This window comes from Melozone crissalis, unplaced genomic scaffold (genome assembly GCF_028551555.1).
Source record: "Melozone crissalis strain CALT ecotype California unplaced genomic scaffold, PUWL_Pcris_2 ptg000017l_1, whole genome shotgun sequence".
NCBI classification, from domain to species: Eukaryota; Metazoa; Chordata; class Aves; order Passeriformes; family Passerellidae; genus Melozone; species Melozone crissalis.
The window spans coordinates 15,118,737-15,145,861 of record NW_026535795.1 but is presented as its reverse complement, the minus strand read 5'-3'; the positions used below and the strand labels follow the sequence as shown (position 1 = coordinate 15,145,861).

General features: G+C 49.5%; 1 protein-coding gene across 6 annotated transcripts in view; it reads left to right on the top strand.

Moving 5' to 3' along the window:
• The window catches only part of CHD6 (chromodomain helicase DNA binding protein 6), a 101,295-nt gene that overhangs the window by 24,552 nt on the left and 49,618 nt on the right, over window positions 1-27,125 (top strand). For 5 of the 6 annotated variants that reach the window (XM_054274842.1, XM_054274838.1, XM_054274841.1 and 2 more), the window contains exon 2: window positions 18,055-18,110. The exons of the other annotated variant lie outside the window; for it this stretch is intronic. In XM_054274842.1, the coding sequence (XP_054130817.1) occupies window positions 18,078-18,110 (33 nt within the window). In that variant the 5' untranslated portion in view covers window positions 18,055-18,077. The remainder of the gene's footprint in view (window positions 1-18,054; window positions 18,111-27,125) is intronic. 6 annotated transcript variants of the gene reach the window in all.

Genomic DNA, 27,125 nt, shown 5'->3' with positions numbered 1-27,125 from the left:
TTTATAGGAGCCAGGAAGGATGTGTTGCCTGTGCAGCTGTCAAATCCTTGCCTGGTGTGTGTGAGGCTGTGCTTGCAGAAGTGTACACTGCTGTGGGTTGCTGAAGGAACCCATGGGACACCCAAGACAGTGATAGCAAGGGGCAGGTGTCAGGGCAGAGCAGGAGCCTCTAGGAGCAAGTGAGTCCTACCAGTCATGAGTCCTGCTTGCCAGGATCCTGCACTTGGGGTGTGCATTGGTACCTGTTCAGTGTGCTCTGAACTGAATTATTCAGCTACTCCTTGAGTGCCATACACTTGATACCTGCTCCCACCATGTGCAGAAGGGTGCTCAGAACATCTCCTGGCTTGGCTTCATCTGAGTGCTCTCATTCTGCTGGGTGCCTGTTGGAGCACAAGTTTCCTGGTCTAGTAGTGGTGTAGCAGCTACTCGTACAGATGGAGTCCTTGGTGCTATGCTCGTGTTGCCCAGCACATGCTGGGCACAGTTGGGTTGCACTTGAGAGTAAGTGCACAAGTTTTGTTTGCTCAGAGCTAGATTTTCAGCAGGTGGTGTTGAGCAAGCAGGAAATTGGATACTTTGGTGTAGAGACATGTTGTATGGTGGAAAGTCTGGGAATAGCATCCACCTCCCCTTCTGGCTTGCAGCAGGATGTAGGCAATGGCAGTCTGTCTTTCCATCAGGTGTGATCTTGAAAAGCATCCTCAGCAGTGGCCCATCTGTGATGGCTTTGTCCTGGACAGTCCTTGGGGCTGCTCACAGCTGTCTGTGACAGTTCCGGGGGGCAGTGCTACCTCCCAAGTGCTGTGGCTTCCAAACGTTGTGTTCCTTCATCTCTGCTTTATGTGGATGAGTTAATATCATGCAGGGGTGCTGGGCAGCACCCCTGGCTGAGGCTCTGCGCTCCCCAGGCTCCAGCTCGGATGCCCTGGAAGCACTGTAGCTAAGCCAGGCTGAGAGGAGTAGTTTGCACGTGCCTTGGGGTTTATATCCCTGTTACCCTGTTATCCCTGTTACCACCCTAGAGCTTTATTCCTTTTTCTTCATATGTTGACCTCGTCTCCCAGACTTGGCAAGTGTGTTCCTGCAATGCGTGTTAGAAGTTCTTCTCAAGCCCTGGAGATCTTGTCCCTTTACAGGCTGACTAGTCAGAGCCACTGTGGCTTCTCTGTGCCTTTGCTCTCAGCTGATTTTCAGTGCCCGTTTTTCTCTGAAGATCGTACTGAGAAAATCTCCCATTTCTGAGGGAAAACAGAGGTGAACCACTCTGCTGGAGGTGTGCTGGGTGGAGTTGTGTGTACAGATGAGACAGATGGCTCCTCCCGGGGAGCTGTGGTTGCTTTCACAGAGTGCTCGTGGTTCTTACTGGTGTTGGGTCTGCGTGGCTGGAGTACTGTGCATCTCCAAGGGATACTGGGAGCACATGTTAGCGAGCCTCAGCCTTTGAACTGGGAAAATCAGTCCTCCAGCTGCAGAGGAGACTTTGGCCACTCGTATGGGAAGGCTGGTAGAAGAGGGAGAACAAATGGTCAATGCTTAGTCTTGGATTGGTGTTGGCTCAGTTGTGGAATTTCTGATGGTGTTCTTGGCTTCTGCACAGATGCTGTGACTCCTGGAGGAGCCCAGGCAAGAGCAAAAGGAAATAATGGCATGATGTGGACTCAGCCTGGTGTCAGGATGGCTTGTGCTTTCAGAACAATAAAAATAAATTCAAGAGAGAAGGATAGTAGCCTAATGTGCCTCAAATTGTATAACTGAAAATGTCATTGCTAGCAGCAGATGCTGTGTAGAGGCTGTGCCACAGCAACTTGGGCTGGTCACAGAGAAGGACAAAGCACAACTTTCAGGGCTGCTCTGCTTGTCTCTTGAAATGCAACAAGACAGTTCCTAGTGTGTGGTCAGCCTGGCAGTGTGTGCAGTGTTGGTGTGCTCGCTGCGTGTGCGTGGTGCCTGGCCCTAGGGGCTTGCTGAGGAGCTTGTGCCACGACCTTATGGAGGACTTGTCCTTGGCTGCTGAAAGTGCTTGGTGCCTGCCTGGTGCAGGGGTGTTGTAGGCTGGCAGCATGGGGATGGGGCACACATCAGTTAAAAGGTATAGAAAACCATAAAAACTTGAGCATGGAGAATGAAAACTCCCCACTTGTGACTGTGGCCATAAACCTGCAGCGCTTGCATGATGTGCTGGTGAGAACGTGTTGATCTCTGTGTGAAAACCATAAGCTTATTTAGAAAATTGGGCTGTCTCATTTGAGATTAGAGTTCCTCTTTAATCTGCAAATTCTTAATTAGTATGGAATTAGCTTGTTATGTGGGGTTTTTTGTGCATATATATCCGCATAGCAGTGTGGTGGTGCTCCTAAGCAGGTGGTGTGCTTCCCTTTAGGATGATGGACAAGTTCCTGGCTCAGAGGCCAGACAGGATGCTCTGGATGCAGCAGGCAAAAGCAAACCAGCATGAGACAGACATGATTGTGTCCCTTTTCTCCTGTCCAGCTTGTCTCCTAGGAGGTGATGGGAAGAGATGTTTGCTCCACAGGATTATCACAGAATTACAGAATATTCGGAGTTGGAAGGAACCCACAAGGAGCATTGAGTCTGAAGCAAAGTGAAAATTTTCCAGGATAGAAATCCATTTAAATTTAGGTGAAATGTACATTTTTGAGTTGAGTCTGTGGTTAGAAGCCATAATTATTTAGCCAGACTGCAAGGCCTAAGCTCAGTGAGGTTACTTCAGCGAAGGACAGAGATAAAGGGGAGGAGACAGAAGATGATAGAGAGAGACAGGGACTGCTGCAAGGGCAAGTCAGCCTGACCTCGGAATTTTTTGTGATAAAAAGGAACTAGTGGTAAAAGTCACACGAAACCCATAAAAATGAATATGTATGAACCTATTGTAAAACTGTATGCATATGTATTTGAGAGAGAGATAAAAAGAGACCTGAAGTTCTCAGAGGCACGCATGCCTTTTTTGAGGAGAGCAATCTCCGCGTGCGTCCGGTGCTGTAATAAACATACCAACTTTACAACTTTTACAAAGTTGTGGGGCTTTCTTCTTTTCTCCGCAAAACAAATCCAGCCCTTAAATGAGTGGCCTGTATGGGGACTCAAACCTTGGCATTATTAATACCATGCTTCAGCCAAGTGAGCATTGTGCACGGCACGGTGTGTTACATGCCACAGGCTCCCTGGTGGCTGCGGTCACAGCTGGCCACAGTGCCTCTGGCTCCTGGCAGCACAGTTCAAAGGAGCCTTCCACACACTGGGATGGCATGTCACCCTGGGAGCTGGGGCAGGGCCCCGAGGAGCTGGGGTGCTGCCATCCTCTCGGGGTGCCCTCTCTGCAGCCAGCTCTATGTGCAGAGAGGAGGCCAAGGGCTTTCTCCTGACACCTGTGGGGCTTTGGAGAGCCTCTTCTTGCATTTGGAAGACTTTGCACATGGTCGGAGTGGATATCCTGGTTAGAATCATTGAATCATCGAAGTTGGAAGAGACCTTTAAGATCATCAAGTCCAATGGTCCACCCAGCACTACCACTGCAACCCCTAAAGGATATCACCCAGTGCCCAATCTAGCCCCTTCCTAAATACTTTGGGGTGGTGACTCCACCTCCCTGGCAACTTACTCTGTTTCCTGACCGCTCTTAACAGTGAAAAATTTTCTTCTGATACCTAACCTGAATTTCCCCTGTCTCAACTTAAGCTCATTTTTTACTCTTTTTACTCTTACTCTCTCACTGCAGGCACAGCAAAAGAGACCAGCCCTCACCTCACTACAGCCTCCTGTCAGAGACTTTGAGGGAACTATGAGTTCCCCCTATGAGCCTTTTCTTTTCAAGACTGAACAAACCCAGCTCCCTCAGCCGTTGCTGCTAAAACATTTTTTGCAGACCCCTCACAAGCCATGTTGCCCTTTGTTGGACATAGACCAGGACCAAAATGTCCTTTTTTCCCCTTTTGAAGTGAGGGACCCAAAATTGAACATAGTAGTCAAGGTGCCTCACCAGTGCCAAGTGTAGGGGATTGGTCACTGCCCTAGTTCTGCTGGCAATACTAGTCTTGCCATTGGCCTCCTTGGTTACCTGGGCACACTGCTGGCACCCCCAAGTCCCTTTCTGCCAAGTGGTTTTCAAGCCACTCCTCCCCCAGCCTGGAGCTGCAGGGAATTGCTGTGACCCAAGTGTAGGACCTGACACTTCAGCTTCCTGAACCTCATGCAGTTGTCCTCAGCCTGTTGGTTGAGTCTGTCCAGGTGTCTCTGTAGAGCCTTCCTACCCTTGAGCAGACTAAGCAGATCTTGAGGTTAAACTGTCTCCTCTGGATCTGATATCCCAGCCTTATTTTCTCTAGAGAGATGCCTCTAGTTCTGTGGAAATACAGGGGTATAAGGTGGGTGTGATGCTGGCACAGCACCAGGCACCCACAGAAGCCGCTTGCTCACCCTCTCCTGCTTCAGCTGGGCAGAAGAGAGAAAAAAAATAATGAGGAGTTCATGAGTTAAGGACCAGTAGAAATACTTCAAGAGCAAAACAGGCTCAACTTAAATTTGCAAAGTGAATTTATTACTAACAGAGTCAGAGTAGCATAATGAGAAGTAAAATAAGCCCTTAAAACACCTTTTCTTCCCCAAGCCCCTCCCTTCTTCCCACCAACAGTGCAGGGAAACAGCATGTGGGGGTTTGGTCAGTTCATCACTCAAGGTTTTCTTCTCCTGCTCCGGGAGAGAAGTTGCTGCCGTGTGACACCGTGGGGTCCCTCCCACAGGAGAGGGTTCTCTGTGAACTTCTCCAGCGTGGCTTACCAATCTCAGGAGCAGCAGCGTGCCCAAAACTGCTGCAACGTGAGCCCCTCCCACGGGCACACAGTCCTCCCAAAACTGCTGCAGCCTGGGTCACTCGTCCACGGGCTGCAGTCCTCCAAGGACAGGCTGCTCCAGCCTGGAAGCAGGGGCCCTCTCTGTCCACCAGGTCTCCCACTGGATCACAGCCCCTCCAGGCATCCACCCGCTCGAGTGTGAGCATCTCCCCCACGGGCTGCGGCTGCATCTCTGCATCCCCTGGGACTCCCCGTGGGCTGCAGGGCACAGCTGCTTCACCGTGGTCCTCAGCACAGCCTGCAGAGGAACCTTGGCTCTGGCACCTGCAGCACCACCTCCCCTCCTTCTCCACTGACCTTGGCATCACCGTGTTCTGTCCCTCACATGTTCTCACCTCTTCCTCTTCTGGGACTGAAAGAAAAACCTGCAAACTGCGCCTTGGTTTTGATTTTCTTCTTAAATCTGTTATCACAGAGGCATTACCAACCTTTCAAATTAGGCCAGCTTTGGCCAGCAGCATGTCCATCTTCAGAGCCACCAAGGATTGGCTCTGCCAGACATGGTGGAAGCTTCCAGCAGTTTCTGGCACCCCTGCTACCTAAAACCAGGCCATGCAAAACCAATACACCTGGGAAAAATAATGTCAGGCTACAGTCAGAGGCTGCTTTGGCAGTGGGGGCCTGGCTCTCCTTTCTGCTGGAGAGCCCAGGAACATCCCTGTCCCTCACAGCCACTCTTAGGAGCACTGGATGTGGGGCAGGGCCCAGCTGCCTGCTCCCTGTCCTGGTGAAGAAGCTGTGCTTGGTCTCCTGCCGCTGCTGCTGAGCCTCATGAGGCAGAGCTAAAGGTCGCTCCTCTGGGCAGCTGAATCCTGGCACTGGCTGCTCCTCCCTGCCCACAGCCTTTGTCCTGCCAGCCCAGTGCCACCTCCCTGAGATCCTGCCCCACCCGAGTGCTGGGTGCCTGGGAAGGAGCAGGTGGGGTGGTGCTGGAGCAGCAGCCCACGGGAGCAGGGGCCAGGGCCGTGTGACAGCACCAGGGCTGGTGGCAGCAGGGCCCTGCAGCCCTTTGCTGGGCTCTGGGGCACCAAATGTCTGGGCATCCTCCAGCCCTCGTTCAACTGCTGCAGCTGCCTGAGTTAACACTGTTCAAAAGGCAATGAGCATGCTGGGCCGTAGGCCCCTCAGTGTGTGTGGTGCACAATATATGGTTTTTCATTTGATTCTTTATTAAAAAAAAAATAAAAAGCACCCTGAAAACCTAGAGTTGAGTGATAGGCCTGTCGTGGGCCATGCAACGAGAGACTTCCAGCCTGGGCTAGCCCCATGATGAGGAACTTGTAGCAAGGCATTTATCTTGACCTTATCTTGCCAGAAGTTTTGCTGCTATGCAGACAATTTGTGAGCCTTTCTCCTTCCCTGGCATCTCTTGGGTCTCATTGAAAGCTCCTGTGTGCTCCATGTGGGTCTGCTGAATAGGAGCAGAGGGCTACAGGTGCCCCCAGTGTCTCTGGGCTGGTAGTGGCCCTTCCCCAGGCCTTGAAGGTGGACAGAGCTGCACTGGTGAGATGCAGTGGTTCCCAGGGGAGTGCAGATGGATGCTACCAGTGTCCTGCTTTCCTGCTATGGGAGAGTCCTGTGCTGCTGAATTCTGTCCTGGTGCTGTCGCCACAGCTGGAGACATGCACAGGCACCTTAGAGTAGTAATGCTAGGTGCCAGGGCTCAGCCCACAGCCTGGAAGTTGTTGAGTGGTGTAAGTTCTGCTCTGGCTCTGGGAGCAGCAGGTTGGCTGGCCTGCAAAAACCCTTGGGGTGTGCCAGGTACTTAAAGTTAAGTGTCACGGAGTGATTCTTTGGGGCAAGGCAGTAGTGGGGAGACCTCATTGAGCACAGGAGGCATCCCATGCCTTGCCATGGTTCTGAGGGACTTGGCAGCCTTTTGATGATGGAATGAAAACAGAGAGCAGGAAGAGAGTGCTGGTTCTCACAAGAGCTGGAGTGCCCCAGATCCATCTTCTGGGTTACTCCAGCAGAAAATTGATTGAGCAGTCAAACAGGCTCCTCAGGGAAGTGGTCACAGCACCAAGCCCATTCGATTTCAAGAAGTGTTTGAACAATGCTTTCGGGCACATGACAGGATTCTTAGGGCAACATGTGCAGGGCCACAAGTTGGACTTTATGATCCTGATGGGTCCGATCCAACTCAGCATATTCTATGATTTGGTGTTTGTAAAACCTGTGAGGAGAAGGCTGGGAAGTGAGAGCCGGGGTAGGAGCATCTCAGTTGGGTGGGTGATGGCAGGGCCTGCTGGGGGCCAAGCTGAGGCAGGTGGGGGAAGACCAGTGTGCTCATGTGCTCCTGGCAAGGAGGGGTAAGCTGAGCACCTTGGAGCCTGCTGCAGCACAGAGACCACTGTGAAAAATGAACCAAACCCAGGTCTCCTACACATCTGGCTATTTGGGATGGGACTGGTCCCTGCTGGAGCCCAGCACGATTGTTCTGAGCTGTTGCACCCACTTGGTCTGAAATCTCTATGTGGTCCTTCCTGGAAAGCAGCTCTATTGCAGCTGTATGTGTCTTCTAGCTTGACCTAGTGCTGTATTTTCTGGGCCCTCCTTGAACACATTTCCAGCAGTACAGGAGGGACTGTACAGGACAGGCTTAAGTGTCTTGGTTTTGAGACAAATTTCAGGAGAAAACACCCTGGAATGAGCATTTCCTCTGAAGAGAAATGCTCACTAACGCCCTTTTCTTCGGCCAGTGAGAGAAATGAATACTAGGTGCTGAAACTGACAAAAAAAATAAAGGTGCCTGCAAGGCACAGAAAAAGAAAGAAAAAAAAAGTTTATTAAATGCTAGATATTGAAATTGTAGAACCCTGCCCTGCCCTGCCCCCCACCACAAACCCCAGGGCCGGCCTTGTCCCGGCTGCAGGCCCCTTCCCCTGCGGTGCAGTTCCGGGCACAGCCGGCAGGGGCGCTGCTGGCTCCCGGCCGGGCAGGGCGGGGCGATGATTCCCCCGGGGCTGCAGGGGGCGCTGTGGCGCGAGCTCGGCCGCCTCTCTGCGCACGGCAATGGCGGCCGGGCTGGCGGAAGGGATGCACAAGGGGCTGCCTTTGGAACCCTCAGGGACGGCCGGGCCCGCTGCACCTCCGGCTGGGGAAATGGACTGCAGCAGGAACTTCTGCGCAGCAGCTGGAACAGCAGGGTGGGCACACCCAGAGGTAGCAAGCAAGAGGTAGCAGAAGCTCTGCAGCTGTGGCTGGACTGCGAGACCTCCCGGGGGTAAAAAGTGAAGCAAAAAGCCCAGAGCAGTAGCAGGGGCAGGGGTGGGGTGTGCTGGACAGCAGCAGCCCGGCTCCCGAGCAGGCCAAGAGAGAGGCTCCGTGGGATTTTTCACCAGCACTGGCTGGTCTCTAGGTCTGGACTGTGCAGGGGGGCAGCCCTCAGTGGGGAAACAAGTGTATTCTCATGTCCTTGTGCTGCATGTATTGGCTCTGGGCTTCCCACAGCAGAACTGCAGAAAAAGCAAGCTGGCAAGTCCAGTCACAGAGCCAAAGCAAAACAAAACAAAAAACAAAAACGGATAAACCCAAACCCAACAGAAATATCAGGATTTTTGGATTTTTGGTCAGAGACACCAGCTGCGTGGTCAGTCCAACAGCTTGTGTGGAGAAGGGAAGATCTGCCCCTCGCCTCGGCCTTAGCTATCTCTGGGAACCCCGGTCTGGCTCCCATTCATGGTGATAGACCTGGAGCCAGGGGGAATGGGGATGGGGCCAGGAGAGCAGCCACCCCTGGGCACAAAACAAATCAAAACCCTCCAAAATTATATAGGTTAATAAACCATCTCCATGACGCTTTGTAATGAGAAAGATTGTAATCTGTGTCATCCTGTTCACAGATGCCACAAAACTCTTCCCTGCTCATTTCGTGGCACTGGGTGCCTTTCCTTGTTCCCACCTAGCTTGACTTAGATGTGGACCAGGATGGCCTGGCCTGTGCCATGTAGCCAGGATCAGAGTTAGTGGCCTTTGCCTCTTCTTTTCAGTATGGTGTCATGAGCCATGGACCAGTGTCAGCATGCAGAATTGGTCACCCTGAGCACTGCTGACCTGTAGGACTTGTTGAGTTTTGGTGTTCCTGCTGGGGAGGGGGAGACTGTGGGGTATGGGGGGTGTCACTGGGGCTGGCCTGTGGGCTGGCAGCAGTGCCAGCTGTGCCCTTGTGCCAGCGAGTCTGACAGCTCATGCCTCATGGAGTGGGTTTGCATGGTACTGGTAAGAAAGGAGAGGCAGGTGTTTGTGGGATTTCTGTCTTAAAGCACTTGCCAAATACTTTTGAGGGCTTTGGCACTTGTTGCTGGTACTGTGGAGCAGACAACTGCTGACGATTGGCTGCCCAAAAAGCACCTACTGCTGACAGCTCTGTTGAGTGTGCCATGGCTAGAGCAGCAGCGGGGAGGGCACAGGCTGCAGCCTCACCCTGTCCCCTTGACTGGCACAGCATGCTTATCCTGAGGAGCTACACCAGTGCCCCATCCAGCCAAGGCTGATGCTGTTTCTGATGCTGACCCTGCATGTGGCAGGCTGCTCCTGGCCTTCCTGCCACCACAGCACTGGAGGGAGGGAGGCAGCGAGGCCAGTTTTCTCCTGCAAATGGCAGTGTCCAACCTATGCCCAGTCCCCAGGGAAGTCAGCCCTGGGCAGGTGTGTGTTAGCTCACCGTCTCGCTGGGTCCTAAGAGCGCATGAAGCCCAGGTGGGGGTGCTGGGGGCTGTTCCTCTGTGTTTGGGTTTAGCTGCTCTGGCATTGCCTGGGAGCTGTGGCCATTGCAGACACAGGCTAAAAAGTTCTGCTGGCCAAGCTGGACCACAGCCACTGTTGCAGAGAGCCTGAGGGAACACTCTGTTTGCCCCAGAGAGGTGTCGAGGTGTTGCAGTTTTGGAGAAGGCATGCAACAGAACACACCAAAGTTCACAAGACAGCAGTCAAAGTTTCTTTTTGGGCACCTTCTTTTATAGAGGCTTCAAATTTCCTGTGCTCACATGTTGTATTCATATTGTTGTTGTTGTATTCATAATGTTGATATCATATTTCTAGAGTCTCATACCTTCTGAGTGGTTTTCTCATAACCATCTCTTCACAGCAGTGTTGCTCCTGCTGCTTCATCAGGGCTCCTCCAATGCTCTCCTGACTGGCCAGGCCACTTATACAATACATAGATTTTACGAGGACTCGTACTATATTTCCCCCTTTTCTTTTACTTACAGATGTTCAAGTACTATACAGATATTCAAGTACAATACATACATTTCCCCATGACTCAAAGGCCATGTACAACACACACAGCTCCTTGCTCAAAGGCCATATTCTTCACAGCTCTTGCCTGTCACAGCTCCTCGACTCAAAGGCTATGTTCTTCTACAGCTCTTGGCTGTCTTATCCTCCGCAGCTCTCAGGCTGCCACAGCTCTCGGCTGTCCTATCTTCTATCACGTCGGGGTCACCAATGGTTGTATTCATATTGTTGTTTGTTGTATTTCTAGAGTCCCATACCTTCTGGGTGGTTTCCTCGCAAGCAGCTCTTCACAGCAGTGTTGCTCCTGCTTCTTCATCAGGGCTCCTCCAAGGCTCTCCCTGACCGGCCAACCCACCTCCTTTTATCCCAGTTATCTTCATTAGCCACAGCTGCAGCCCATTTAGAACAACTAGGATCGGGGCAAGGCCACTTATACAATACATAGATTTTACTAGGACTCCTACTATACTTACACACCTGATTGGTTGGGATCTTAACACCACCCAGCTCACTGGCCGATGATGTGTCTGCATTTGTAATTAAATGGGATTGGCTGGGGTCGCCTGTTTGAATTTGAATCCGACCTATCGTTATCATACCCGAGGACTTGATTACTTCTATTTTCTAACAAACTTAGGCTGGTTGAGACATTATGGCCAATTTATCTGTGCAGCTTCAGACCAGCTGTAGCTGTTGCAGTTCCCCCTTTCTGTTTGAAAATGCAAAGTGTTCTTTGTCATCCTTCTGCAAGGGCCCTTTGCAGACAGGATAACTAGACAGCCTGATGACACAGATGATTCCCCCCAACTGGACAAGCCCAGCTCCTCACAGCCAGTGGTAGCATTCATATCCAGGAGCTATCAAAGGGGATCACCAGCAATACAAGTTTTCAAAATGGCCACAAGGTTGTTACTTAGAAGTTACAATTTTACAACTTAACTCTACAAACCTGAAACATTTCAACTTTAGAACTGTGAGAAAACCAACTACCAGGAGAAACAATTTGTCTTAGTTCAGGTTTGCAATTCATTCCTTCAATAGTTAATATTCTTAAGTCCTCATATCTTTAAATATATTTACAAATTACAACTTTACACTATAAGCAAGAAACTATTCAACTCAAAACCATCTCAATTAAAAGCACACATCCTTCTGCCACTGATGCCTCCCAAATGTTTGTCTTGGTGTTCAAGTGAGGTGATGGGTAGGTTTTCTTACCATTGTTGATAATCTTCTGCCTCCAACAAGCTGTTGGCTTGCTAGGTCGTGTTATGGCTTGATTGAAAAACATGAGAACACACAAGATTTTTAAGGGGGAGGTGTACATCCACCCCACACTCCCCCTTTCTTTATTTTTACATCTTAACAGGAATATAATTCTGTTGCTATCATATTTCTAGAGTCCCAGCTCTCAGGCTGCCACAGCTCTCGGCTGTTCTATCTTCTATCACGTCGGGGTCACCACTTGTTATCATATTTCTAGAGTCCCATACCTTCTGGATGGTTTTCTCACACGCAGCTCTTCACAGCACTGTTGTTTCTACTTCTTCATCAGAGCTTCTCCAAGGCTCTCCCTGACCGGCCAGCCCACCTCCTTTTATCCCAGTTATCTTCATTAGCCACAGCTGCAGCCCATTTAGAACAACTAGGATTGGGGCAAGGCCATTTATACAATACATATATTTTAATAGGATTCCTACTACATAATTCAACTAGCAAAACATGCACTTTTGAATTAAGCTAACAAGGTGAAATTTACAGCTGCCTATATGCTTTGTCATCATCCAGGAGCCCCCTTTTCACAATGGGGACTTGGAGAGCCTTTTCTGGATTAGGCTTCCATGTCTACCTCTAAGGAAAGGGGTCCAACTTCTGCAAAGCCAAAGCAGCTAGTCAGTGACCTGCTTTCACTTTTAGCACAGAAACACCTGAGTTTGGTGGCATGCTTTCCCTGCCAGCCTTGGCCACAGCCAAGACCCAGGATGGGAGGGCTTCCCTAACATATTCTAAAAAGAAATCTTTCAGTAATAACTCATAGAACAGCTAGCTTTGTCATATATCGTTATCTAAATAACCAGTTATATTATAAATAGTCTGTAATTAACTATAACAATGCACGCACACACACACACACACACACACACACATATATATATATATATATATAATCTCCTTTTGAAAGTGCCATTTACTTTTTTGGCATGAACAAGCCAACTCAAAACCATCAAAGAAACCATCCCCGTGTCTTGGTTAGGTTTTTTAGGTCACATCCTGGTTTATGATTAAAAGTGACACACCCTTGTGTTAGTAATGTCCTTAAAATATTTGATTCTCAAGGTCCTTGAGTAAAGTCACGAGTGAATTGTCACTGCAGGGTTCCCACAGATGGTCCATGGTGTCTGTGTGGAGCCCTTGGACTTCCCCTTGAAGGCCTCTTTGCTTGGGTGTGATCTTAGCTCATTATTTGATGGTATATACAATGGTAAAAGCATTATTTAGCTGTATTTGTAGAATCCCTTTGCATAGTCACAATACCAAAAACATAGTGCAAAATCAGTTGGGTTATTATGTCTCTTTAAATACAGGTAGTTTGCAGCATTACAGAACAGAGAGACACATATGAAGTTGTTTCTTGATGTCAGAGGGAATTGATGTCAGAAGTTACTCACACAGCTCATGTACTGAGTTATTCACTGTAAGAGATGACACACTGTAGGCTCCCAGAAGTCAGAGGAATTGGTATTAATTTTAACATAATCCTTGTCATTTGCAGAGGTGGTGAATACAATGCTGGCTTAATTAAATATAGACAATAATATCTGGTAGAAAAGGTTTCAGATCCTGGCTTCAGTCTACCCTAATTAATGGGACCTCATTAGATAAGTGAATATAAAGTGTCCATTCTGGTTTGGGTCTCTGTTTACTTTTAATGCTGCAGTACTTAAAATTGTCAAATCAGCACTTCCATGAGCATTCATTTTGCAAAACTAAATATTGGGTAATAGTTGTAGACTACAACAATAGCATTCCTCTGTATAAATTAAATCATACTTTGAAGAAATGAGTAGCCTAGGAGTTATGTACAAAGAAAATCAACAGTCATTGTTGAAATGAAATGCAAAATGTTACTGCTACTCCTGCTGTCTCAGATACCTTTGAAATAAATTTATCAAGACCCTTAGAATGTATTTATAGGTTTGCAAGTCGAGTTTCAGAAAAATCAAATCATGTCAAAGAAGATTCTATAAAGCAATGAAAAGCATATGTACATTTTCCTTATAACTTTGGGATTTTACTCTTTAAAGTTGTTAAGTTTCTGTAGCAGTCTATTTGCAAGGTAGCTGTAATAAATTTAGGTACATTTCCCCTTTGATTACAAATAAAGCATTGCACCTTCAAGGCATATAATCTTAAACCATGGTGCCAGGTATGCACAGGTCACATTGTGCTCGTTGTCTCAAACAAGGTGAGCACAAACAATAACTCCACTCAGACATGTAAACATGCAACCTGTTATCCAATTGCACAAACACCTTCTCTCCTAAATTAGTACCTCTGTGTTTGCTTTCATGAACTTTGAGTGTTCTTTTGGGGACGTTTAAAACAAACAGTGTCCTTGAATTCTAAAATGTCATAAATATTAAGAAATTCTATGTCTCAGTGAAGTGGCCTTATGTCTGATGCAGGAAAGTAGCAGGAGGCTGTCACAAAGGGACTGGCAGTACTAGATATGCCACCTCTCTTCACTGGGCAATTGGTTGGGTCACTGACAGAGTAAATTGAATTTTATTATAAAGAGCAGTACTTCTGAAACACAGGATAACTGTTTATAGAAGGTCCATCACTGGGAAATATTAGATATATGGTTGAAATTAAAGTATTAAAATATTAGTAATATGGTTGGGATAAAGGCATCACCTTTATTCTTAGCAAGAAAACCTCGTTTAAAGCAACACGCTAGTGTCTTCCCTACTAAAACCTCAAACACTGCAATCCAGAGATGATAAGACTGGAATAAATTCTATTTGATCTAATTTTAAACCTCTAATGAATTTTAATCCCCTATGCTGAATATTTGTGTTGTGCAGATAGAAAGAAAAATTCAACAATTTTTGTCTTCTGTGTAATCATCTTATGTTCTGATTCATGATTTTGGAATACTAAGAATTTTACAAGACCTTTTAGGATAATAAATATAGGAATTGCATACATATAATAGAAAAGGTTGAATTCAAGAACAAAGCAGTCTTTTCTATTCTGGACTTATTTCAGACTTTCATTCTATGAAAAGTTTTTATACTTCCACGATTTATAGTTTTGGGACTCCATACTAGGCTATCTTTGCAGGCTGACATTAGTTGCAGGGGACATAGGGCACAGTACAGGGATTTAGAAATCTCTGCCTTGGCATGTACTTTGCATGGTATATTTTTATTTCTTGAAGGATTATTTATCAAATTAAGGGTGACAAAACTAAGTGTTATGTTGCCATTATCCAGAGTTATTACAAAGTATGTCCAGTCAGATATCGGGTTTTATCATCTGTATCTTACCTCAGTACTGCAAGGTGATGGAGTCCAGGTAAATATTGCCCTGAATATTGTATGAATATAGTGTATGTATCAGTATGACTCCTTTTTGGAAACAGTTTACTATGAAGAGACACAGAAAAACATCCCAAACTTCTAAGCTTTATAATAAAGCTTTCCACTTACAGGTATATTCAATAGGTTTCCTTTTGGTGTTGTCTCAATAGCCTTCTAAGCTTTAGAGCTTTATATTATCAGTCTGGCTGGTTTACTATAGGTTTGATAATTGTCATATAAACTAAAAATAGCCAACAGCTCCCATCCCTGAATAAAATATTTGCACAATTTTAAATGAACAAAACTTAATTTAGATTTGGAAATCCCATAACTGAAACGCTAAGATTTTTGGAAGAGAATACTTTAATGCTTCTTTTTCTTTGGAGGGTAAAAACAACCTGGAAAATTACTGTGAGTCCTATATAGAAGAGAATTATGAAGTTGAACTACAATCCTTAAATATTACAGAGTTTTCTGCTGAAATTATAATACACATTTGAAAAGGAAAGGATCCAGTGCTGCCAGTCATAACATGAGGACTAAATCTGTTGTAGGTATATACAAAAACCATTATTAGGATAGACACATCTCCATGGCAACCATTTGTCCTGTCTGCTTCCTGGAAACCTTACCAAAGGAGCTTTTTAATGTTTCTCAATTCCGTGGGTAGACTCTCTGGGTTTGCCCTGCGCGCTGGGCATCTGCGCAGCCATGGCTACCGTGGGCTGCAGCGGCTGGATGGCCCTGCCTGCTGCCCCCCTCAGTCTCGGGGTCTCCCCACACGGCTGTGACCCCTCGGCTGTGCTGCTGCAGGCAGCGGGAACAGGATTGCGGCCGCGGCTGGAGCCGGTGCCGGCCGGGATGGAGAGCACGGTCACAGCCTGCTGTGTGCTGCACGGAGGGCAGGAGAAGGTCGCTATTTCCCATCAGGGCTCCCCTGGTCCCGGTGCAGTGGCGGCTGTTCAGGGCTCCCCAAGATGGCGTCACTCGGTGTGGCTGGACCTGCCAGGGTCAAATGGAAAACTGCAGCACAGCGCTGACCTGGTAGCGGCAAAGGCGGCATCACTTGTGTGTGTGTCGAGTCCCTCACCAGCGTGTGTACAAGGGGTGGTTCCAGCTCTGGTAGTGGCGACGGCAACGCTCGCGGCACTGGGACTTTGGGATCCTCCATCCTGCTGCTACTTCTGGGAAGGACGTTGGAATGGCGTCCATGGGCCATGGGTATCCGGGGTAATGTATCTCCAGGGTTCGCCCGCGGGTCACAGCGGTTAGTGGGCAAGCCCAATGGAAGCCGGGTCGGAGGTGCAGTTTCAGAGCCAAGCCAATCAGCCCTGGGAGGAGGCGCTCCAAGCACATCTGTGTGGGGAAGGAGTTTTGGTGTACGTTTGGGTGACTGCAGGGCGCTTCGCGGCCGCGAGGGCCGCACGCCACTGCGGCGCGGCTGCAGAGCCGGTGTGTCGGGCATGGCTGCAGAGCCGGTGCATCGGGCATGGCTGCAGAGTGCTCGCCTAGCACGGGGCACGGCAGGGCTCAGCGGCAGACGAGGCTCCATGGCTTGGCGTGGCTTTGCAGCGGCTCGGTGCGACATCGCAGCGCTTGGCTGGCGAGGTGTCTCGGCACAGGGCGGCCTCGCGGTGTGCCGTGGTTTCACAGCACGACGCAGCCGCCTTGCCCGCCTCCTGTCCCACGCGTCTGGTGCGACACCCCTGCCTCGTCCAGTGCCCTGTCTTTGTGCACACCTGAGTGGGCAGACCCTGCCGCATCCCCACCGCCATCCTGGCGTCCCACTCAAATTTTAACTGTCCCAGCAAATCCAATGCAAGTCTTTAGGGCCTTATAACGTCCGTAGTGTCTGTAGCAGTTTCCAGAGCCTGTTCCACAAAATTTACCCCTCATTCAGATTAAAAGAGGGTGGTCCATACCTTTAGCACAGAGTCTTCTTCCACTGAAGCCCGTACTCCCATGTTTCCTGTGGCTTCTTCTATTTACAAAGGGTCCAGACCAATGAGGCTTTCCCCGTTGCTCTTCACAGCTTTCCGTGCTGCTCGAAGCTATACCTGCTGCTCCACTGGGACTGCAGTGGCTCTGCCCACCGCCATTTGCAGCTCCACAGGCTGCAGGCAGCTTTCCCCACTGCCCTCTCTTCCTGCTCTACCCGTGGCAGCTGTGGTATCACATCAGAGGTCACCACTTGTTGCAGTTTTGGAGACAGGCACACAACAGAACACACCAAAGTTCACAGGACAGCAGCCAAAGTTCATTGTTGGGCGCCCCCTTTTATAGGGGCTTCAAATTTCCTGTGCTTACACACCTGATTGGTTGGGATCTTAACACCACCCAGCTCACTGGCCGATGATGTGTCTGCATTTGTAATTAAATGGGATTGGCTGGCGTCCCCTGTTTGAATTTGAATCCAACCTATCGTTATCATACCCGAGGACTTGATTACTTCTATTTTCTAACAAACTTAGGCTGGTTGAGACATTATGGCATTTATCTGTGCAGCTTCAGATCAGCTGTAGCTGTCACATCATGGTGCTGCATTGGCACAGACCCCTCATTGATTCACTGGAGTGAAAAGTATGGGGACCTGGTTGCCCCTGGCACTAAGGTGCTGCCAAGAGCTGGGCTTGCAACTGCAGCCCCTCTGATCAGGGCTGCTGTGGGGGATTTGCTGGGATTGACCCCTCCCTCAGCCCATCCCCCTCGTGGGCTGCAAGGTGGATGCTGTTCATGCAGGGTCCTCCCCGCTGCGGGGGCACAGGCCTGGGGACACAGCCAGCCCAGCCCCAGCACTGCCCCTGGGGCTGCTTGTGGGGGACACAGCTCTTCTCCTCCTTGCTTGCCCATCTTTGTCCCCATAGCAGCTGTTCCCTGGTCACGGTCATAGGGCTTGCAGCCCATGGCAAGTTCCTGCATCCTCTCCAGTCTATTGCTGCTGTCATTGCTGCTTGGCAGAGGCTGGTTTGTTTACTTCCCTCTGCTGCTGCAGGGCTGGCAGCGTCCAACAAATCTCTCAGCAGGGCCTGGGCTGTTCCTGGGGCTCTGAGGAGTTTGGAGCGTGGTCTGTGCAAGCCCCAGACGTGCCGCTTCTTGCCGAGACTGTGGCTGCCACGTTGGTCTTGGCTGGTGGGTTTCAGCAGCTGAGCTGTGGTGATAACTGTGGCTGGGCTCTTGCCGTGGCTCAGCAGAGCAGATATCCCCAAGCTTGTCCCTGAGAGTTTCATTCTGGCAGCTTTGTTGCTCTGAGCAGCCCCAGGGTAGGCTCAGCCTTCTGGAGGGGTGAATAGAAGGATGAAGTGCCTCAGATTCAGCAGTCTCATCATTGTGATTTTTTTTTGTGTTGTGTCTTGCAGAAATAACATTCATCCCAGATTTGATGATAATGAAAATACAGAAAAAAGAAAAGCAGGTTTGTGACCCTCTCTCCTTCTCCCAGTTCAGCTGTCAAGGCCTGAGGACCATGTCCCATGTGGAATTTGTTGCAACTGATGTGTGGTGGGCAAGGGTTGTCTTGAATTTCCTGGCAGGGGTGCAGCTCAGCTCCTTGAAATTTGACCTGAGCTGCACTCCAGAGTGGCTGAGCCTGATGGGATCATGGAACAAGGTGGGCTTTATCTTCAGCAGTGGAAATGCTCTAGATGCCCCAGTGGAGGAACAGCCCTTCTTTTTGTGTCAAAGTCCACAATATTGGTTCTTGCTGTAATCTCCTTACAAAACCACGTTTGCTGCGGTTGCTGCTGCTAACGTGATACACCAAGACTAATACCACCTGGGAGGTTCAGGAAGATCATGTCTGTGAGCTGTGAGAGCTTGGACGGGGGGAATTTTCTTCCCTTACTCAGAAAAAATCCCATCTCACAAAGCTGTCATTTCTGGATTGCTGCATTGGATCATAACAGCCTGCTGCTCCCAGAGGAGATTTATGAGCCAGTGGTCTCTGTATTAGTGTGTGCAGGGGAAGAGCCTGACTGGTGGCACTCTGCTGAGGGGAAAGGACCTGGTACATGCATGGAGAGCCACTCTGCCTGTGGGGCTGAAATGTGGCTGGAGGTGTAAAACAAACTGGTCTGCCTGGAGCTAATTGTGTCCATGCTGCTTTTAATGGGAAACCATTCAAGTGAGCACTGAGCAAAGGGATAAATCTGCTTGAGAGCACAAGCCTGTGCCATTTCTAACCAGTGCTGAAGCAGCATGTGGTACTCAGGGCACCCCAGATCACACTGCCGTGGCAGGTCAGTGGGAGGAGGAGGGGAAGGAAGTGTTTTGAAGAGGTCAGTGTGCTGTTCTGGGCTTGCAGCAAGGCAAATGCTGCAGATACTGAAAGGTGTGTGTTGGGAGCACCAGTACTGTAGGAAGTAATGAGATTAGCAGTGTGTCCTGAAGATACTGTGAAGAAGCAGAGCCAGCCTCAAGGTGAGGAAGAGGAGCAAGGGATTGTGGAAGGTCTTGTGTGCCAGCATGGCTGGATTGCTCCAGATAGGGCAGAGCAAAGGCCTCTGGAGGACAGCAGGATGCTTTGGGGTGTGGGTCGGTGATCTCCCTCCTCTGACAGCAAAGCCCAGGTAAGAAATAGATGCCACTCATTGGGCTAATACAGCATGTTTGGGTACTCTGGAGTGGGATTACTGAAATGACATGGGGTTTAAGCATGGCAAAACCATCCTCCCCCACCATTTGGAGATTTTAGAGGACTCAGCTGAAAATTGTTTTCTATAGCTGTTGCTGCAGATAAAATCTGGGAGGGAGATAAAGGCCTGTGGTGTGAGGAAGGAGGGATAGAGTTCCAGCTGCTCATCTCCTGAGATCTCTAAGCCAGCAGCAGTCTAGGACAAACCTTGCAGCATGTCATGGGGTGGGGTGCAGCATTCCCAAACTGAGTGTTTGGGAGAAAGCCTGGCCAAGCAGAGCTCCTGCAGGGATTCTGGGTGCTCTGTTGAGGTAGTGAAGGGGTAGGTGTCTCCCTGCAAAACTCAGATAAGCAGCACTGGGGGCAAAACACGCAAGGGGTGACCTTCCACATCACTCTGGACACCTGAGCTGAGGAGTGCCCACACCTTGTATACAGACTTCTCATGGCACCAAGAGGGGCTGTTGCCTTCCGTTGAACAGTCTCTCTGGAGAAGATGAGATGCTTATGTGGTTCCAAGGCTCTCAAAAGTCATGTGTTTCCCTGGCAGCCTCTCATCTGCAGAAGCTCCATGTTGGTGATCATAAGGGTATAGGATCAGGCCCATGGATGAAAAGATTGGCAAAATGCTGGTACCTTCATATTGGTGGGGAATGGCAGGGTGTTGTGGTGTTGATGTGAGAGCCCCCAGGACAAGGTGAGAGATGAGAATTGACTCCAAGTTCTCAGAAGGCTGATGTATTATATTATGATATTATATTAAAAGAAAATTATATACTAAAACTGTACTAAAGAAAGAGAAAGGAGACATCAGAAGGCTAGAACAAGAATGATGACAAAAACTCTTGACTGACCAGAGTCCCAATGGACTGAGGTTGGTGGTTAAGTTAAAACAATTCATGTGCTGGGTAAACAGTTCTCCAAATCACATTCCAGAGGAGCAAAACATGGAGAAGCTGAGGCTTCTCATCTTGCCAGGAGAAGAAATCCTGGCAAAGGGATTTTTCAGAAAATATCATGGTGACAGCAGGGGAACTGTCAACTGCCTTAGGGAAAAAATATTGGATGTGCTCTCTCCTTTCCCTAGTCTTTGGCTGTCCTAGGCCAGTGCTTTGTCTTCCCTGTGTCCACTGCCATGGATTAGGAATCTGGGCTGGAGAGATGGGGTCTCAAAGTGGGCTGTCTGAGCAGGAGCTCCTCTCTGTGCTCCCTTGGTGCTCCCTGTAGCAGTGCTGCTGTTCCTGTGCCAGTTATGATGGGCTGGGTTACAGGCCACTGCCAACTGGTTCACTCGTGTGAGGGGCTGTTGTTAGCAAAGGCAGGGGCTGTGTTTCCACAACTCTTTTTCCTTAGTGATGCACAAAAATCTGGTACATTTGTCATCAAGCTGTGACTAACTCGTGAAACCTGTCACTTGTCTCATGACACTTACAAGTTCTCATGCCAGGGTGCCTTGTCTGCTGGTGGAGGTGGGATAGGACTGCCTGGTTACCCCTGAAAGCAATGACAAGTGATGGATTTCCTTTGAGGGCTCAGCACCATCATTCCCTGGACTGTCTCTCCTGTCTGTGTCCTGCTTGTCCCTGGACATTGAAGGGTCTTTTCTATTCTTTATTTCTGCCAAACTCTGACTTGTTAAATAGCCAGATAAATAATGAGCTAAAATAAATGCAGTTATCCCACAGTGCCTCTAAATCTCCCTATTCTACAGCCATGAAAATGCTCCCATCCTGCATGGACTGTGAGAGCAGAGCAGAATTGCATTGAGACACAGAGAAGTGGAAAGTCCTGTGACCCTTTAGCCTTCTGGAGGGGTCTTTGACTTTCCAGCCTGGGCTTGGAAGTGGCAGAAATGGCTGGATCCCCTGCAGTCTGCAGACAGCAGTGGCTGGCATTGGGAACAGCCCAGGGCTGCAGGTATCTTGTGGCTGCTGGGCAGCCCTTGCAAGGGGGAGACCCGGGGAGCTCTGCTTGCCTTTGCCTCAAGCCCTCACTGCATAAAATGAAGGACTTTCCTGAATTTTATGGGTTTGTTTATGTGAAAGAGAGCTTTGCTGTCTCCTATCCTGCAAATGCAGCTGGGGGTTTTCACCAGAGCTCCCCGAGGCTGGGGCAGGCCCTGAGCAGTGGGAGCAGCACAGGGGCAGGGCTGTCCAGGCCCGAGGGCACTCGTAGCTCTGTCCCAGGCTGTCTGTGGCCTTTTCTGTCGTGTGACACTGTCAGGTCTGATGACCCCCTGATGCTGGGCTGGAGTTTTGGGCACTCACTCTGTAAGGGTGAAGGGCAGGGGAGCAGTGAGGTGCCAGGGTGCCCTTCTCCTGCACACACAGCCACAAGTGCTGGATCTCCCCCAAACTCCAAGGGCTACACAGGTTTTCATCCTGAGTGGGGAGGACAGCCTGGACAGCCCAGGGCAGCAGCATTGCCCTCTGTCCCACCCATTCCCTCTGCTAGGGTGGTGGGGACACGTGTACCCCCTGCCAGGGCTGGCCCTGTCACTGGACACAGCTTCGGAGCTGTAGTTGGTGAGAGCTGCATTGTGGTGGAGCATCCTGGGAACAGAGCCAGGCCCCACCTCCACTGCACACATGCCATGGTGACTGCAGAGCCTGCTCAGAGACATGATGGAAGGTGGCACTTGTTTATTTTTAGCTTCTTGTTGCATTGGATTAAGAGCTGGAAACAAGGGGTGCAGACACTGTGAACCTGAGCACAGCAGCCCGTGCTGTACACAGCGCTGGTGGGGATGGGGCTGCTGGAGTGTTTGGCTCACCAGCCTGCCAAAACCTCGGTGTGAAAGAAGCTGCCTGTTCTGCTCCTGTTGGGCTCTGCAACCAGCTGTGTGGATAGACTGGGCTGGAGAGGCCAGCCTGACCATCTCAGGGAGGCAGAGCTGTATCGTGCTGCCCATCCTGGAGGGGCAGGCTGGCTGGTGGCCTCGGTCAGTGCTGAGGGAGAAATGGGCAATGGGGGGGTGGGCAGCCCCCAGGTATCAGTCTCTGCCTAAAGAGCATGGAAACCTTTGTGACCCCTGCAGTCAGGGTCCCTGTGGACACTCCTTGGACAGAGCAGATCTCTCAGGGTTTGAGACATGCCCTAGACCCAAATGCAGGCTTCTGCAGAGCTCTCCTGCTACACTGCAGGAAAGCTGGGCCAAGCATGCACCAAACGGGGCTTGAATGGTCCTGGCAGCTGGGAACAAGGTGGCATGTGCTGCTGGCTGTGGTCACACTGCCTGGTGAGGCTGTGTTGTGTGGGTGTCATCTGAGCCTGGCTGCCAGAGGAGGTGGATCTGCTCTTGGTGTTGTGACCATTGGAAGAGCTCATCTGTGGCCTCTTACTAGGCAGAGCTGCCGTTCACATCCTGAGGCTGTGGCAGAGCTTTTCCCTGCTGGGAGCACTGCTCTTGGAGAGGAGAGCCTGCAGGATGGATTATGGGCTGGGCATGAAGCTTTTGGTCTTTTCTCCTTCCCACACCCAAACTCCTGGGATAGTGCAAGGTTTGGATATGGATCAGGCTCCAACACCCAGCAGTGTGGATGCAACATCTCCTTCATCCCCATCACATCTCCTGGCAGTGCTGGCATGTGACTTCTACCATGTGGGTCCAGAGGAGCTCCTCTGCTCCTGCCTCTCACAGATGTTGTTGTTGTTGTTATTATTATTATTATTATTATTATTATTATTATTATTATTATTATTGCTGCTGCTGCTGCTGCTGAAAGTGCATAAGCTGTGTATATCAGCACTTCCTTTGTGGGGCAGCAGTTCCCTGTTTATGCTGTTATTCCCCTTGCAGGTACCTGTTGCAGGCTGCAGGTTTTGTCCCTGGCTCACCATGGGCAGCCCCACTGGCCTTGCCCTAAGCAGGTGTGGGCAAACCCTGCTGAATTTCGCTGCTCCTCAGCTGCCATGCATGTCCCCAGGGGAGTTGGTTATCTGTCCCTTCACATGGCTGTGCATCCAGCTTTGCTGGGGGCTTGCAGAGGATCCAGTGCTGTGTGAGCCTGGAGCAGCCAGGGCATCCCACGGCTCAGCAGCCTGGGGAGGGGAGGGAGCTCTCTGGGTAACAGGGGCAGGAGCTGCTCTGCCTCCCACCTCCTGGTGGTGTTTTCCGCCAAATCCTGAATTAAAAATTGGCATTCAAATTGAGACTATAAATGAAACAAAACAATTTTAAGTTAAGGAAACACACCACACCATTCATGTGGGAACTCAGCACATCACTCCTGATGTCCAGAGTTGCCGAGATAACCCCTGGGGGGGGGCTCGGAAATCCTGGAATGTTGCCAGAAGTGCTTGGTGGTTGGATTTTGACCCGCACGGGATGTGCCACCTGTATGAGGACAAGAGGATCACTTGGGGATAAGTGGTGAAGGAATTGATTGTTCACTGGGTAAAAACACAGGTTTTGGGATCTTGGTACAGGGGGGTTATGGAGACAAGATGGAGGAATTAGGGCATGCCCTGTCCTTCTCCTCTTCTTCTTGTCATCCATCTTTGATAGTGATGCTGGCACTTTGGGATTGGTTCACATTAAATCTGCACTTGTTAATAAGGGTAAAAGATATTGGAAGGTAAAGGTAAATATCTTATAGGTAGTTTTTAGTATAAAAATAGATGACTGCCCAGAGGGAGGTCAGTGTGCCCGTGGCTGTCTTGCTGGTCAGACCTCTGTCAGGCTGGGAGACGACTTTGTAGATAAGAATTAATAAACAATATTGAAGACCGAAAAATCTGAAGAGTGCTCTCGTCCTTTGGAGCGCGGACTGTCCCAAGGCCATCCTGCGCCTAAGCGGGCAGAGACAACAGGCCGAGAACGGAGACATTAAGGCCCACCCTGACCTTGGCTTTGCCCTAGAATGGGATCTTACAATTATAGTGCACTCTGTTAGCCTCCACAGCTCTCTGGGGAGTTTTTAAACACTTCTTTCTCCCGACTTTCTATTTGATAGTAGTTAGACACATGGAACAAGACTTCCTGCTCCAGCTGGTGCTGAAGGACTGTATGAAATGTAATTTATAGAAGATTCCTCAGTGAATAAAAAAAAAATCACAAAGTGTGTTCTGGAAATGTGAAATTATTACAATCATCACCAAAAAAAATCCACTTGAGAGACAGTGCAAAAGCATAGTCCTAGGGATAAAAAGTGTTCTGGGGAAGCAGAGCATGCTTGGATTGTTTTACCAGAGGTTCAGAGTGGGCATCCTCTACCAAAATGTGGAAGTCATCGTCTTTACTTCTTCTCCACTCCAAAATACCCAGAAACAACAAAGCTGCTTGCTTAGGTATGCATGTAAAATGGGTATGTAGAATGGGCAATTGAATGGAAAATTATGTTTCTATTTAGTTTAAGAAAGTGATAGTAAGAAAAAGGACGCATACTCTGTGAATTTAGAAGTAACCCTGTAGCAAGGCAGGGCATCACATTAGGAACCACTGAAGACATGGAGTCTAATAACAGATCTTTTTCCAACTCTCTTGGGATTTAAAAAGTCTTTAAGAGGAGTCGCAGAGTAAACAGGGTGAGGTCAAGTGAGGGCTCATGGAAAGTGAGTGTTGGCAGAACAGCTCAGTTAAATAGGCTCTCTACCCAGAGCCTTCTCTGATGCCAGAGGCATCAGAAGGTTGCCCTTAAAGGGTGTGGCAAAGACATTTTTGAACAAAGTCACATAAGCCACCTGTTTTGAGGGTCTTTACTCTGGACTTGTAAAGGAACAATGTGAGATTTGGGAATTGCTAATAAATAGTGTTGGGACCATCACCCATTAGGGCCATGGAAGGGGAAAGGGGAGTAAATGTGAAACTAAAGGTCAATAGATTCCCTTTGGTATTGAGTAAATAGTTAGGAACTATAATAATTAAGCACTTTGTTGCTGAAAATACTACACTGGTGAATAGTGAACATGACTTCTGCAAAGCAGAGTTAGTCCTTGCAATCTCTTGGGGATTTTAAAGGTAACTGGCTCACAGGGCTGAAGTTGGGCTGGGCTGGTGCAAGACTCAGGGGCTGAGGAGGTTTCTCACCGAGTGCTTGTAAACACATGAAGTGTTGTCCTGATGAAAGGTGTTTCTGTAAATTAGTGACTGGTTAAAGGCAAGGAAACCAAATTCAGGGAAGATGCTGCTGCTTTCACAGCACAAATAGGGGAAGAAAGGTGTTGGTTGATTCCTGCAGTCATCTGAGATGCTAAAATGGAGAGGGAGGCTCAAAAGTTGAGGGAAGTCTCAAGATGCTCCTGGTAAAGTATGGGAGAACCAGCCATGCATGTGTCATCACTGGGGGCTGTCCCTGCTCCTGGAGGAGGCTGTAAAACACTGGCAGAGTTTGCATCTGCCTGCAGGTTGTTCCAGGGTGCATTCTGTGGTTTGTAAAGGGAAAAGGAGCAGAGCAGAAGCCCTACTACTATTCTGTGGTACCTCTGATGCTCTGTGTTTCCTACTGCCACCCCACAGTGAGTGGGGTTGGAAGAAGCGCTGGGCAGGATAAGGCAGGTGGCCTGAGAGCTGGCACAGCCTACCTGTGAGGAGAGGGTGACTTGTCACCTATGCCTTAGCTGGGCCAAGAGAGCTCTGCAGGGGGAGGATGGCAAAACTGAATTGTACAGAGCATGTGAGAAGTAGAAGCCACTTAGGAGGGCAGCAGGATTTAACCACAATTAGTGGTTTTCCCCAATACCTTAGGAGTGTTACCTTATGAGCACTACAAAGTACTGAGTGCCCCCAGGTGCATTGGCACCCAGGGTTACAGGTGTGGGCGCAGCCTGTGCTGGACCAGCCTGGGCAGATGGGGTACAGAGATCCTGCCTGCCCTGCCCCACCCCTGCCCCCTCAGGGTCAGCATTGCCCAGAGCAGCTCCCAGCTGGTCAGAGCAACCCAGAGCAGCCTGCCTTACCCTGCTGCAGCATTTCCCAGAGCTGTGATTTGCCAGGTTTAGGCTCCTGCAGCTACATGTGTTCCTCTCCTGTGAAGGGTGTTGGTTTTTTCCTCAGTCGGGGTCACCTGATGTTACAGGGCTTGCAAGGGTTGCAGGGGGAAGAGAGAGGCGAGAATCTTGACCTCATGTTCACAAGGCTGGATTTATTATTTTATTATATATATGTTACATTATGACTATGCTAATAGGAATAGAGAGAAAAGTTCAGAAGCTTGCTAAGCCAAGAATAGAATAGGAAGAATCGATAAACAAAGGAGCTCTCTCTGATTCTCTCCCAGAGAGAGCTCAGCCTTTGATTGGCCCTTAATTGTAAACATCCAACATGGGCCAATCACAGGTGCACCCGTTGCATTCCACAGCAGCAGACAACCACCGTTCACATTCTCTTTCTGGGGCCTCACCTCCCAGAAGGAAAAATCCTAAAGAAAGGATTTTTCACAAAAGATGTCTGTGACATTGGGGATCTCAGTATGGCGGTATGTCAGTGCTGGCCATGGCTGCAGACACAGGAAAGTAGCCCAGTCACAGCCGTGGGCAGCCTGTTGGCTCATGGACACCTCTTTCTCAGGCCACTCGGGTCAAGGTTGCTGCTGCAGCAGAGTTGCCCGCAGTGAGTGCTGTGTCCCCATCAGTGTGGTCCTGGCCCTTCAGGCTGTCACCCTTTGGAAGCAGAGGTGATTTCCTTGGGGCACGGGGACAGCAGCCAATGTCCGGCAGCAGCTGCACAGGGACACTGAGCTCCTGCCTGCCGTGAGGAGCCAGCCAGGCTGCTGCAGGCACGGCACTGAGGGTGCTTTGGAGCCATGCAGGAGCACAAGCTGGCTCTGCTTCCTTAGGCTTTTCCTGTTGACGAGAAGC